Raw genomic sequence first — 14,247 nt, forward strand, 5'->3', positions numbered from 1 at the left:
TGTTTCTTCGACACGTGCACGTAGGACTGTGGCGTTTGTTTATGAGTTTATCGGTGTGTTTGCAAGCCTAATGAGCTGTATCTGATATGTAACATTTTGCTTGTTCTACAGTGGTTCTGCATAGTGGTTCTGCATAGTGGTTCTGCATAGTGGTTCTGCATAGTGGTTCTGCAGTCTGACAGCTCCAAATTTTTCGGTGTGCGTGGCTGAGAGGCTGTAGTGTTGTTGCACAAATCACTAGTGTCGTTTTCAACAGAATTGGGAGGTCGACTGGAATTTGCGAAGGGGAACGTGCATTGACCATGACAGCGTCTGTTTATCGGGCGATGCGACTGAGCTGTAAGTATGCTATTGCGTCTCTATTCATTTTTGTTAAGATATCCGAAGTCAGAGACACCTAATCTATATTTGCACATGCATGTTTTCCCACATTAATGTTTTATCTGGCTCTGGCGGCTGTGGGTTCACCTCATTACGACAACCTAAATGATTGTGGTTAGACAGATAGCTGTGTAAATACGGTAGGCGTAACCACCACGTGAGGGGATTTTCAATGATTTCAAATTCATGAGCGTTCGCTCCATGTTGTGTGTATGTACAGCAGCCGAGGGTTTAGCACTGTACAATGCTTCTCTCTATTTATTCAATTCATGCAGTACTGTTGAGAGTCACTAATCTTAGCCACCTTGCTATTTGACTTTGATTTCAAATGTAGTTTTACATTTACATCGTTATAAAGCTCAAGTTTCACTCTAATAGCTTTTCCCAGTGTGTCTACCTATCTATCACTTTGATATGTAACTAAATCTACAAGATACACATTGGATAGCAAGATGCGCTTCTTAATTATAACAACAACTGATGTTAAAGCAATTTCTTGCGTTTTCAACCATATCCAACTAGTCAACACCACGTATCATTTCTTTGCGTCATTCGCAATCTTGTCGTGGGTACAACATCGTTCCTCCCCTCTGGTCGGGCTCGTAGTAGTTGTACGTAATGACGGGAACACCTTGCAGGTCTTCGACCACTGAAATCCTCTTCATCGTTACGTTAAAGCAACACTTTCTTTTAGGCACCTAAGATTTTAAACTGTGTTCACAAAGACTTTTTTATTTGTTTGTTAAAATTAACGAACCTCATCAAAGTAAACGCTGAGAACTCGACCTTTAAAGTCTGTTCTTTTGATCATACATCGTCCTTCTTTCACCAACTAATTAAACATGATAATATATGCTAGTTCTCATTACTGATTTAATCAAATATCGTTGACCTGCTTTAACTCGCTTTGCACTGGTGCGAAACTTGAAAAGAATGTCACGTCGGTCACCGCCATGTTGGAGCTATCCGAATCATTGACGATCCACCTACACCAACCATTTTGTGTATAGTGGGATGATATTTATATAAAGTGCAAAGAGAGCTAACCTGTTGCAGACTCTGACTAAGTATTTCAGGGGCGTAGCGTCCAGTCCGACCGGTCCGGCCATGGCCGGACCGGTTTTTGAAATATGCACTTTTGCCAGACGCTCAATGGCATCAACTTCCGTTTTAAGGGTATAGCCGATTAAATAAGTAATATATTTCTGCTCATGCAGTACTTTGTGCGTCGGCCTTGCGTTCTCCAGACGTCAGTTGAAGGTACTGTACAGGCTCGGATTTTTGGAAAGTTCGATTAAGGTTATGAGCAGCAATAAGTATCAGTTTTAGAATTAGACATGGCTGTCATTATAGTTCTCGTTAATTAAAGTTGTCCCGCCCATCTACTAGCGTGCGCTACATTGTCCAGCCCACTAGCGCGCGCTAGGCCGGACCGGTTTTCATTTACTTCCTACGCCCCTGCATTTGCATGCTCTCTTCTGAATAGTGGCGACAGCAGACACGTGGAATGCCGCGATCTCGTCCGTTTTGGGTACATTGTAGTTGACACCGAGTGAGGCTAACAGGCAACCGCTACCACAAACAGACACTTCGATTGGAGTAGGAAGAACGGGAAGCTAAACAAAAATTGCTCAATTTTGCTATCAAAACAATTTTGTTGCAAATTTGGAGTCAACCTGGACAGTTTGTACTTGCATGGCATTCGAGGAATCGATAATTAGCTCTTGGTCTAGACCACTAGCTGTAAGTTGGACTATTGTCGAAACGCGTCCGTCAGACAAAGTCAACTCGCCATATTCCGATAGAGCTTGAAGTGCCACCACAGTGTCCTACAATAAACGCAATAGTAAACACTTACTGACACTCCTTGTTATAAATACTATAGATCAATTGATACTAACTTGTGTGGACTTAAATCCTCCTCTCGGGTTACGCTGCTCGAGTAGCCAGCGAACAATTCGTAAGCTATACGCGATGTTTCCGTTGTTCGCAAACGCCAATAACGCATAGGCGCTCGTCTCCACGTCACAAGAGCTCGATCGGCAATAATAGGACCACGCCCACTTGTTCTCACAAGTTGGCGAAAGTGTGTATTGCCAGTAAGTGTGGTTGCCATCGGTTTTGGCACAATTTCTTAACGAATCGAGAGCTGCGTCTGCGTTCGCGTCGTATCCTGAGGCTTTTGTCAACGTGTACGCGACTAAAGCCAGATTATACGGGCTATCGCAGTTGGACGGTATGCAGTTGTTTGTCAAGTAGCTCATCGCCGCGGTTACCGCTTTATACTACACCAAAACGTATTAGCAGTTTATCTTGAGCATATAATATTCGTTTGCAGTTACCTTTGATGGTAGTTCAGCCTCAAGAAGCGCCAGTGTGACGTAGGCTGTGAGAGAACAACCACCACCGCTGCATCCTTGCATCTTCTTGTCTAGTGGACCACACACTGGCGGAAAAGAACCGTCGTCGTTCTGTTTCGATATGATGAAGTCTATCGCTTCTTTCTGCACTTTGTTATCGATAGACATTCCAATGAGGCCGTCCGCTTGACCAAACGATCTCAACACAAACGCTGTCAACCTGACGAGAAGATGATAAACAATTTTATAGGTATTTATAAAAATTGTTGATTCAACATACCACATGCTTCCACAACGATCACGATCACCGAATGCGCTGTATGATCCATCCTGACGCTGATACGTCAACTCTCTCTGGTATCCTAATACAATAAGATATCTTTAATTGATTTGAGTAATGCTGAGAGCCTAGCCTTTAGTGTCTTGCCTGTTTGCATGTAGTGGAGAGCCTTCTTGCGCGTTGCAGCGTCAAGCTTCCCGATTGTGTCAAGGTAGTGAGCAATGTAAACGGCGGGGGCAAAGTTGAGCATGTTCTGCTCACCACAGCCCGTTGGCAACCTCAAAAGACTTTCGAGACCGCTAATAGTTGGTCCCATGTAATTCGCTGCATATATATATATATAAAGTTTTTATTGCTTTACACTATGTATGATACACTCTTAAAATATATTATGTGAACAAACCTGTTACTGAAACATCTGCGCTTTCTGAGTCCGGAACGTAGTCTGGTGGGAGAGATGCATTGAAGCGTTTTGTGATGCACTTGAGACCGCTATCGGACGCGTCGTCGATTTGGGGAGTGGGAGTAGGAGGATCTGCAATTAACAAAGTTAATGTTTTGAAAGCATTTATAACACAACTGAATATGTATAAATATGTATATATATACCTTCAATACACAGGAGGGCTGATTGGGCATACTCTTCTTTTACTCCTTCAGGCTAACGACAGTAGTCTAGAATAAGATTACAAATTTTGTGTTTTAATCATGAATTTGATTACTTCGACAAACAGATTTCGCATTAGGCTATCTGCAGCAACTGTCGATCTGGTGGTGGCTTTTATCGGCAGATGACCGTTCTTGAGAGGTAGGAGGTAATACGATAGGGAGTTACCTGCGCTTGCAGGAACAGTCACCGTTTTGAAAACCTGGTTTAGCGCTGTCTTGTTTCCTTTTCCGTGCACTATTCGCAGATCATTGCTGTCGACTAGGACATCGACACTTGCCTAGGAAAAAGTGCATATGTCACAATGGCAGATAAAATGGAACCGTTTGGCCACTCACTGTTAGTGGTGTCTCCAAGTAGTTGTAAACGGTGAGAGTGATCTCTACTAGCTCTCCTCTTATCACCGAATAGGGCAGATTGAGAGTGATGAAGAAATGTTTGAATCCTTTTATAGTTGTCGGTCTTGCTATTGACATGTGCGTTGACGGTGAAACAGAGAAAGCATCCACAACCCAAGACGTAATCGTATCAGGCACAGTAACCTCCTTCCTCTGTGTATGATTACTAAATAACAATAAAATTGATGAGCCAAAGCTACAAGACAAAATAGAAAGCAATGTTATACTTCATCTCCATCTCAAACCAAAGCCACGTCTCGGGAAAGTATTTTCGTACACGAGTTGGATTTGCAAGATTGGCAACGTTCGGTGTATTAATTACTTCTTCTCTAAAGCTGGTTGGAACTGGGTGATATATAATTGGAGTTGCTAAATTTGTAATACTGAGGTATCCTGCTGACCAAGTTACAGGTGCTAATGTTCAAAAATTAGAAAACTAAATCTTATTTGTGTACACAGGAAGGATTTCTAACTTGGATAACAACAATCGTATGTAACTTTAGGTCTGGGTGGAGGTGTTGGTTTCGAGCATTCAGTTGGAGACGTCGTATCACTGTCAGACACACTAATTCCAGTAGCCTGTAAAACAAATAGCAAATTCGTTTCGGTTAGTAACAAGAGTTTGCTTTGCATGCAATCAATAATACTAGTCATACGGGGAAGTAATTGCTTGCTTGGACGTAAGAACAATACCGAGGAGAGTAAGTGACATCCTTGCAACGTCGTGCACAGCATTTACGAGGACTGACAATGCTTGGTGACTCTCTTTCTACGTCTCCTTTGACTCCAGGGGTATCAGTTACGTTTACTGCAGGGAGAGGTCTGGGTTTTGGAAGAGGTGGTTTCCGTGCTTTTTGATACCCATAACAGTTGCAATTACAGTTCCAATATACATACCAGTCACAAACGTATTTCTTAATGGCCAGTGGCTTGTGCTCACCAAACTGTCTAATCTCATCATACAACTGAAAAACAAACGTCCATTTGAGGAATGGGTTAGAAACGACGAAACAGAGAAGGTCACTTTAGCTGTTGTTAGTTGGTTTTTGTCTTGCTGAAGGTAAACGCTTTGATCGACTGCTACTACGCCCACATATGACGAGACAGGCGCATGTATTAGTAGATGGGCTTTCTCGCCAGGTCTCATTTTTTCTTCTTGGAATTCCAGAGACATCTAGAAAGAACAAGCTCACAATGCAAAATATGACATCTTTACGACTCTACAGCAACTGACCTGTGATCTGTTGTTCGCGATTACATCGAATGTGATGCGTGAAGCTGCTTGATTCTTCTGATTAACAATGACAGTAACTTTTGGAGCCATCGATGACGTCACAAGAAATGCGAATGAGCAAGTTCTCTTCATGCCTCCGTCTTCACACAACTGTTGATGCTTGCTTCTGATATTCTCATCTCTTGTAGGTAAGCACTGATCATGACTGACAATCTTACCTTTGCTAACAATCTAGAAAAGTGTGGATGACATATATCGTCCGTATCTCTTATTAAGACGGTGATGACTTACGTAATAGTCTGCAACTACTTTGCTGGAAAAAGATGCATAAACAGATGCTTTATTACCGACCTGCATCAGGACAAAGCGCGACGACAACAAGACTAACCAGACAAATGAAATCAATCACGTATACCTCTACTCGTTTTTGTTTGCTTGACAACACAATTCTTTCAGGAGCATAGATCATATTTAGAGAAGTGTATGTATTAGCAAAACGATTTTTTCCTCCTCTTATCTTAATTGCAGCAGCCTAAATATATAACGCGGTTGCATAAACCTTGTAAGCTTCAAAAACTTATTACTTACTGTAAAACGGAGAGACAAAGCGTTGCATGGAGTACAAACATTAAATGTTGCTACTCCACTCCTATCTGTTTGTTGGTAAATAGCTTTCAGCGATCGAGAGTTCGATTTTTGACATCCACTTCTGTCCATTGTGTATATCGTACCCGTCAGGCTTACATTTGCATACTTTGGAGTTCCCGTCAAACTTGAAGCTGCAACCTAGAGCGAGAACACTTAGAATCGACGACATCCAAAGTTTGTAATTGTTTTTACTTTTACTGTGGTGTAGTGGCACTGGCTGAATGTTTTGTCCTCTTTGATAAAAGTCAGTTTGTTTGGTTTGTGGCTTCTTGTGATACTTGTCGGTCCGTCGCATTGGACGGTTTTTTGAGACTGCGTATCGGTCACGTTGACATCGATGTCTAGCTTTCTTCCACAGCCACTTGCGCAGAACTTTATACACATTGCAGTGGTTCCATCGATCTGTAAGAAAAGTTGAGTTTACACCGCAGTGTGCATACACAGTATAGAAATTCGCAATTAATAGCATTTGTCTTCCAGATCAAAGAATATGCTTCCTGATCCGTACATGTATGTTACACCTACTGAATAGTGCATTGCTTTGGTACACTGACATTATCTCATGTAATGTTACATTTACTAATTGCAACAGAAGAATTTATTCCATACATTAACGAATGTATAATTACTAAATAGTTTAGATTAATAGAAAGGCTGTTTGCTGTATCGGTGGTCTCAGAGGCAGCTGAGGAGCTCGTACATTGTCGGAAAACCAGAGCAGAGTTTGTGAAGTCGGCATCTGGAATACCTACGGCCGTTTGGAAGACCAGAAACGGTTGTACAAGTAGGGCCCAGCGACTGGTAGAACAATCTCTCGCTTTGTTTCTGGTTTGAATTTGGCTTCAGACTCCACTAGTGAGACTACTATTTCCCCCGTACCTGACAAATCCACTATCTCATCTAACCGGAGCGGCAGTTCAACTAGACGGAAGTGGACACAACACATGAACAGGGAAGTATTACATTGTTACTACCGCGCTGGGTTGTCATGCAAGTTGTCTGGTTTCAGAAAACTCATGCATCAGCTGTGGTGTGAACAGAATTCTTCTGACTGACGTCTCTGAACAGCGTTTGACAGACCAGAAGCGATATCTCCTAACATCTGTAAAACTGACTGAATCAGAGTTGGAAGTGATCAAGCGCGAGGCCGAACAGGATGGAACACCAGTCTCAGGTTTGTCACCAGTTAGAACTGATGTTTGGGCCGGTATACAGATGTCGACGTTGGATGAGTTTTCTGAACCGTCAGCTGACGTATCGGTGGACACGCACTTGCATGTCAATTCTGTGTCACTTAGTACGGCTTCGTTTAAGAAGGCACCTGTTGCACGTGGTGAGAAAACTGTCTTGCTAATAATGCAAGAGGATCATCAGTATCCTAATTACTTGGGAAATGGCTCCTTTGATCAGCTACTCACTGTTCGGTTTGGAGTCTGCACATCTATGGGTGGCACTTTGGATTCAGTTTAGTGCAGATCTACTAAGGAATCACCATACCCTTGTGACTCTGATTTGATGACCACTCATCCTAGTATACCTTCTTGGCTAGAAATCACCAAACCCTTGTGACTCTGATTTGATGACCACTCATCCTAGTATACCTTCTTGGCTAGAAAAGATGTAGACTCTGACTTCACGAATCAGTTCAGTTCACTACCAGACAAAGGACGGTCTTTCACTTGATGGCGATGCATGCTGTAGAGCCTGTGCTCTGTCGGGAGTTTCTTGATGATCGAGCTACAAAAAGTCAGGAAAATTCCTATCTGTAAGAAACAACAGATTCCCAGGATTTCCTTTCACAGTTTGACCCTGTAGCTTATTGATGCTCTTAATGCAATCATCGATTTAGTGAAGGGTGAAACAAAGGTCGAATGGGCTAGGAAGCTGGAGAAGAATCGTAAGAGACTTTGCCAAAATAGTTTGTTTTAACGAGATGCTGGACGGTTTTACAGGGAATTGGGTAAACGGACTATCCAGATCACTTCGCCACCATTCGAGTCTGAGATTGAGCAGTATCGGGGTGATATCGTAGAAACTGAAGTGTGTCCTAATGAGTCTGCCTTCTGGCTAAGTCGTCAAACCGATGGTGAGACGTACCAGACAGTTGAGTTGCAATGGCCTCCTATCTCAGGCGATATGGTCACATTGTGTCTCAAGAGGATAGAGAACCGGAAGTCTCCTGGACCACATCAGGTTTACTGTTACCGGGTCAAGCGCATCACGTGTCTTCACGATGACTTGAATCATAACTAAAACGTCCTGTTTCAAGACCTGGACTCTGTGCCCGACTGGTTATCTCAGGAAACAACCTCTCTGATACCTAAGAATGACAAGAGTAACCAGGCCAATAATTACAGGCCTAGCGCATGTATATCTGTCTTCTAAAAGACTCTTGCCTCAGTCGTCGGACAGAGGATTGCAGGGCATTTTGTTCCAGGAAACTTAATGTAATCGGAGCAGAAGGGTTGTCAACAGGGATCGTTTGCTGCAAAGGGTCAGGTGCTGATTAACAAACTGCTTACCGAGGACTGTAAGATCAGGCACAGGAGCTTGAGCATGGCTTGGGTGGACTACCAGAAAGGCCATGACAGCGTGTCACACAGCTGGTTACTCCAATGTCTTCAGCTGCATAAGATTATTCTAGTCTAGTCTTGGCGCAGGTTTCTGTCACGTGTGATGAAGAGTTGGAAGACATCCATGGTTCTTTACTACGGGAACGGTGCCGTATCAGGCGAGGTATTTTCCAAGGTGATTCACTATCTCGTCTTCTCTTCTGTATGGCTCTGAGTCCTCTGAGCGTGGAGTTACATAGAAGTGGTTACAGCTATTGGATGAGCACTGGGCGTGGTGAGACTGCCAAACGTCAGCTTTTCAGTCCTCTACTTTACATGGATAACCTGAAGGTGTATGGCAGGAATCCTGATCAGCAAACAGATGAAGTTTGGTGTGGACAAGTGTACTGTCGCAGACTATTACCGGCTGTACGCTTCGTGCACCAAGGACAGTTGAGGGTTACAACAGATCAAGTCGGCGTATCAGTCTTGTATTGTGGGGCTGGAATGTTAACTACCTTCGTAGTAGCTCTGATCTCTTCATGCAAATGGTACAGGAGTGTGATGCTAGGAGGTCCTCTCATTCGATCCAACCGCGTGGCCCGTCAGTTTTTGCACAGCTGCAGGAGAGTCTGTCTAGTCGCAGAGCCTGCATGGAAGTGGGACTACTCTGTCTGATGGTGTTTTCGAGCAAGCACCTCAGACAGATGCGAAACATTTCCGCACGTGCAGCGGTTCTCTTCGTATACTGTTCTGGAGCAGAACATCTATGCATGGTCAGTATTGCCGTCTCACTGAGAAACCACCTGTGGACATGAAAGAGACTTACAGATGGCTGAAGTCATCGAATGTTACTGCTGCAACTGAGGGACTGGTTGTTGTTGCTCAAGACCAAGCTCTTCGGACTTGGAATTATGAGCGCAACATTTTCCATTGAGATGTCAGTCGCACTTGTCGCTTGTGCAGTGTAGCCTGGCAACAGTAGACCACATTTTTGCACTGTAGTGCTTTTGCACCAATGGACTACACTGATCGACACAGTCAGGTGGCTTCCATTATCCACTGGGACATTTTTCGTCATTGTGTGGTTCCAGTGGAGAGCAGATGGTGGTGTTATTTTCCTGATAGGCTTGTGGAGACGGACGACATCACTATGATGTGGGATAAAGCCATCCCTACTGATAGAAAGATCGGTGCCAATCGTCCTGACATCTGTTTCAGAAGTAAAAAACAAACACTTGGTCTTTTTATTGATATCAGCTGTCCTGTTAATGGCAACATAGCTAGGAAGCAGGCTGAGGTGACGAAATACAGTGAATTGCGGTGGAAGTAAGGCGCGTGTGGCAATGTCGGACACTGGTTGTTGCAGTGATGTTAGGATATTTGGGCACAGTGCAAGTAGGTATTGCACTGTGGCTGGACATTATTTCAGTTCATCACAACCTGCAGCACTTACAGAAAGCAGTGCTTCTTGGATCCAGTCGGATCGTACGTAAAGTCATGTCTTCTGTCTAGACAGACATGATGGTCTGTGCACCTCTGAGGCAGGCTTTGCCTCCTGTGCTTACAAGAGACGTTACAAACCAGACTGATCTGGTTAAGTACGACATATATAATAGTAATAATATTAGATATTGGCCAACAAGAATTTTAAGGCAATATGTTTGGAATCTTCGACGTTATCAAATTTAAGTGCAATTACAGTACTGTACAAGTTTGAAAATGAGCTTACTCAAACATATCACTTGCTACTCAGATGACTACCAATTACCACACTGCAGATGCACTGATTGTGACAAGTTTTCAAAAACTATATGCTGTACCAATGGGTACGAAGTGAAATAGATTGTCGTGCTTAACCAGATCAGTCTTGTTTGTCAAGTCTATTACAAGTACCGAAAGCAGACCGAACTTCAGAAGTACTTAGACCATCACTGCTGTCTAGAAAGAAGACATGACTTTACGAAGGATCCGAGTAAATTCCAAAGCACTGTTATCTGCAAGTACTGCAGGTTGTGATGACCTGGAATAATGTCGAGCCACCGTGCAATACCTGCGTGCATTGTGCCCAAAGCTCCCAAGACCACCGGAACCACCAGTGTTCGACAATGCCACATGCGGCTTACCTGCACTCGCAAGTCGCTGTACTTCGCCAACTTCTCATCGGGTTTCTTGCCAATGTTGCCAGCAGCTGGACAGCTGATATCAATAAGAAGACAAGTGTTTGTCTTTCTATTTCTGAGACATGTCTGGACGATTGGCTTTGATCCTCCTGGCAGTGGGGATGGTAATATCCCACATCATAGTAATGTCATCCGTCTCCACAAGCCTATCAGCATGATGCCGGTAGCATCTGCTCTCCACTGAAACCCCAAAATGGTGACAAACATCCCAGTGAATGATGAAGCCCACCTCATTGTGTCGATCAGTGTAGTCAATCGGTGCCAAAGCACTACAGCTTGCCCCAATGTGGCCGACTGTTTCCAGGCCTACACTGCACATGCGGCAAGTAGGACTGACATCACGATGTAGAATCTTGCGCTCATAGTACCGAGTAGGAAGAGCTTGGCCTTAAGCAGCAACAACCAGTTCTTCAGTTGCAGCAGGAATATTTGCTACCTTTAGCTATCCGTAGGTCTCTTTCATGTCGACAGGCGGTTGCTCAGTGAGACGGGGACACTGCCCGTGCATAGGCTTCCCGCTATTATTATTATTATTAAAATTTATAAAACTGTAATTAAACTCAAAACTTATAATTGAAATAATTTTTAAAACATTAAAAATATTCGACTAATTCTTAATTAACAACTACAAATTTTGTATGGTAAGAAATGATATCCTAGCAGAAAATTTACGTCATAACAACGATTCAAATGGTATACACCTAAATTTAAATAACTTAAATACAGTAAATTAATTTACTTATTTAATCATATCTGACCATGCTCCTTGAAACAGATTTGTCTCGACATCGTCGCCCTTTGGAACCCAGGTGTGCTTTCAAATATCCTCTAACTTTATGACCGTAAGTATATCTAGAATATTGAATCAATTAACAAACTACATTCTAGAAGCTTGTCACATAATTATATAGATGCTTACGTTGCTGACACGGTGAAGCAGAGCGTTCTTGTAGCACAATCGATGACATCATTAGTGAGGGCCACCAAACAGGAAAATCTGGGCAAAACTGCCAGAAATATTTGTTGCAATAGATATATTTTGGTTAGAGTGAGCAGAATTTACCGTAACGTTTGACTTTAAATTTAAAGCAAGAACGCTGGTTTTTGGGCAGACCCTGTATATGAATACGAAGTCTTAGAGTAACTATAGACACAATTAATTGGTAAACGTGTACCTCGTATGTAGCACATAGCGTGTGTGTTCCAAGAACGGGTTCAGAAGACAGTGGAAACTCAAACTTACCAACACCTGCGCAAGATACTTGTTGCAAAATCATTGATCAAAGAATGCCTTGTCAAAGCGTGCCAGCTAGTGCTTCAGTGTGTTGGCAACAGCATTTTAGTTAATGCGTTTAATTATAAGCACTCACCAAACTCTAAGTCAATGTTGGAATAACGTCCAATGGTATATGATTTAGGATTCTATAACACAATGAAGTATGTATACCAAAACTGGCACCTAAAGTGTGATCACGCCCACCTCTATAGTGACGGTAACTCTTCCTGTCACAGATCTTGTCTCACGATCAAGAACAATCACTCTTCCCATAACTGAAAATCAAAACCCATTTAGCATCATCTAGAGGTTGATTTGTAGGTTGTTTGTCTTGTGTGCTCTGTAGTTAGCTGTGTGTGTTTGTGTGCGCGTGTGCGCGTGTGTGCGTGTGTGCGTGTGCGCGTGTGCGCGTGTGCGCGTGTGCGCGTGTGTGCGCGCGTGTGTGCGTGTGTGCGTGTGTGCGTGTGTGCGTGTGTGTATGTGCGCGCGTGTGTGCGTGTGTGCGTATGTACGTGTGTGTGTGTGTGCGCGAGCGCGCGTGTGTGTTTGTTTGTGTGTGTGTGTGTGTGTGTGTGTGTGTGTGTGTGTGTGTGTGTGTGTGTGTGTGTGTGTGTGTGTGTGTGTGTGTGTCGCAGTTTCCTTGAGCAAGAAACTCACCCACACTTGCTTCTCTCGACTCAAGTATAAATGAGTACCGGGTCATTGACTGGGGTGAACAAGACCATTGGCTTGACAGCAACTTCATGCAGCAGACGGTTACGTGTGGGCCTTCGTGCCCAGTCCCAGAGCTGCGCCATTGTCAGTGCCCCTGAATGATTCTGGCCAAGCTACAGGTGGATTGTAACGCTGGCCCCAGGACTCCACGTAGCGCTTGGAGGCCCTGTCTGTAGAGGTAGGGGAGCTATCTCCGTAACTGACCTCAGGGTCGACGTCGAAAGACGTGGAGGGCTTAACATTTGTCCATTTTTGTTAATATGTGTGTGTGTTTGTGTGTGTGTGTGTGTGTGTGTGTGTGTGTGTGTGTGTGTGTGTGTGTGTGTGTGTGTGCGCGCGTGCGTGTGCGCGTGCGTGTGTGTATGTGTGTGTGTATGTGCGGGAGTGTGTGTGTGTGTGTTTTTGCGTGTGTTGTGTGTGTGTGTGTGTGTGTGTGTGTTTTTGTGTGTGTGTTGTGTGTGTGTGTGTGTGTGTGTGTGTGTGTGTGTTTTTGTGTGTGTGTTGTGTGTGTGTGTGTGTGTGTGTGTGTGTGTGTGTGTGTGTGTGTGTGTGTGTGTGTGTGTGTGTGCGTGCGTGCGTGTGTTCGTATGCTCCCAGTGGAAATTACATTACTGTGGTGATGCGATAGAAATATATTATTATTATTAGGTTGTACCCGTTTCTCCTGGTTTGTAGATAGGTTTGTTTGTCTGAATGAGGATGATTCTGTTCTTGCCAGATATCGTAAGTGGTAGACTCCTGGTCACCAAAGTATGCAGATGCGTCATCATTTTGACGTCGATGCTGTGCGGACCTTCAGCCGGATCAGTATCTTCAGGAATCTACGGTTCAAGGTAACGACAGTAATTGCATAGTTGAAGACAGTTGGGAGAGTTGCACGTGTATAAAGACACACCGTTAGTGAAAACATGTTGAATGAACCTACAGAAAAATAGATCCCATCTGACAAGACTATTGAAATAACTATATCAATATTTCCCTACCTGGGATTACTTTTCTTTCCTTGCTTGAAGCAAGCAATCTTCCGGCAGAATGTGTCACGTGTACAGACACTGACTGTTTTGCCTTCGAAAGAATGTTCTCTACGTGAACGTACACAACAAATGTTTCTCCCGGTGCTACACTTTTTGGTGCCACGACATGACTAATATTGGGAAGCCTGAAACGTATAGCCAACCTTAGCACAGTCACTTTGCAAATGTGATATTAGCTAATCGTCTCACAGAACAAGAGATTGTGAAGATACACAGCTCAATGTCGCAAGCAGTCCAAATGATGCGAGAAGCAAATATTGTGCCTTCATCTTGAAATGGTTTAAGGAAAGATCGAATGAAGGGCCTTTGTTCTCCAGCAAGTGACGTCAGAGTGACAACTGCGTAGGAAGGTGATTAATGACATCACATGCGAGAAGCGGGAACGGTGTCGTTTCGTAGGAATGGTATCGCTGTGAGATCCAGTTTCGTCAAGATTGGTGTACTTACATACATACCTACATGCTAACGCGCTATCGAATTCGATTGGATCTGCCAACGACAGTCTCTTGTAGCTCCTGCA

At 43.6% G+C, this 14,247-nt stretch overlaps 1 protein-coding gene across 1 annotated transcript; it reads right to left on the bottom strand.

Moving 5' to 3' along the window:
- Positions 1 to 698: 698 nt before the first annotated feature.
- LOC134182033 (murinoglobulin-1-like) lies at positions 699 to 14,037 on the bottom strand. The gene is made up of 32 exons (XM_062649354.1): positions 13,917 to 14,037; positions 13,677 to 13,852; positions 13,589 to 13,614; positions 13,349 to 13,514; positions 12,184 to 12,254; positions 12,074 to 12,125; positions 11,879 to 11,952; positions 11,767 to 11,818; positions 11,623 to 11,710; positions 11,462 to 11,555; positions 6,161 to 6,370; positions 5,909 to 6,106; positions 5,736 to 5,852; positions 5,612 to 5,671; positions 5,321 to 5,551; positions 5,111 to 5,260; positions 4,743 to 5,051; positions 4,560 to 4,665; positions 4,314 to 4,500; positions 4,027 to 4,252; positions 3,744 to 3,968; positions 3,631 to 3,682; positions 3,425 to 3,556; positions 3,169 to 3,345; positions 3,022 to 3,103; positions 2,724 to 2,961; positions 2,283 to 2,666; positions 2,058 to 2,210; positions 1,429 to 1,997; positions 1,274 to 1,367; positions 1,139 to 1,213; positions 699 to 1,079 (listed from the first exon to the last, which is right to left on the bottom strand). Exons 1-29 carry the CDS (start codon positions 13,994 to 13,996, stop codon positions 1,821 to 1,823), a joined length of 4,293 nt encoding a protein of 1,430 aa, XP_062505338.1. The 5' UTR covers positions 13,997 to 14,037; the 3' UTR covers positions 699 to 1,079; positions 1,139 to 1,213; positions 1,274 to 1,367; positions 1,429 to 1,820.
- Between the last annotated feature and the right edge of the window lie 210 nt (positions 14,038 to 14,247).

Source organism: Corticium candelabrum, chromosome 7 (genome assembly GCF_963422355.1).
Source record: "Corticium candelabrum chromosome 7, ooCorCand1.1, whole genome shotgun sequence".
NCBI lineage: Eukaryota > Metazoa > Porifera > Homoscleromorpha > Homosclerophorida > Plakinidae > Corticium > Corticium candelabrum.

What these genes read in the sequence shown, in the direction of transcription:
- LOC134182033 (XM_062649354.1), bottom strand. Translation starts at nt 13,996, where the DNA reads ATGAAGGCACAATATTTGCTTCTCGCATCATTTGGACTGCTTGCGACA. An exon ending in ATACGATTGTTGTTATCCAA is followed by an intron (nt 4,501 to 4,559) that starts GTTAGAAATCCT and finishes TTTGAACATTAG; the next exon opens with CACCTGTAACTTGGTCAGCA. An exon ending in GATCGTTGTGGAAGCATGTG is followed by an intron (nt 2,962 to 3,021) that starts GTATGTTGAATC and finishes TCTTCTCGTCAG; the next exon opens with GTTGACAGCGTTTGTGTTGA.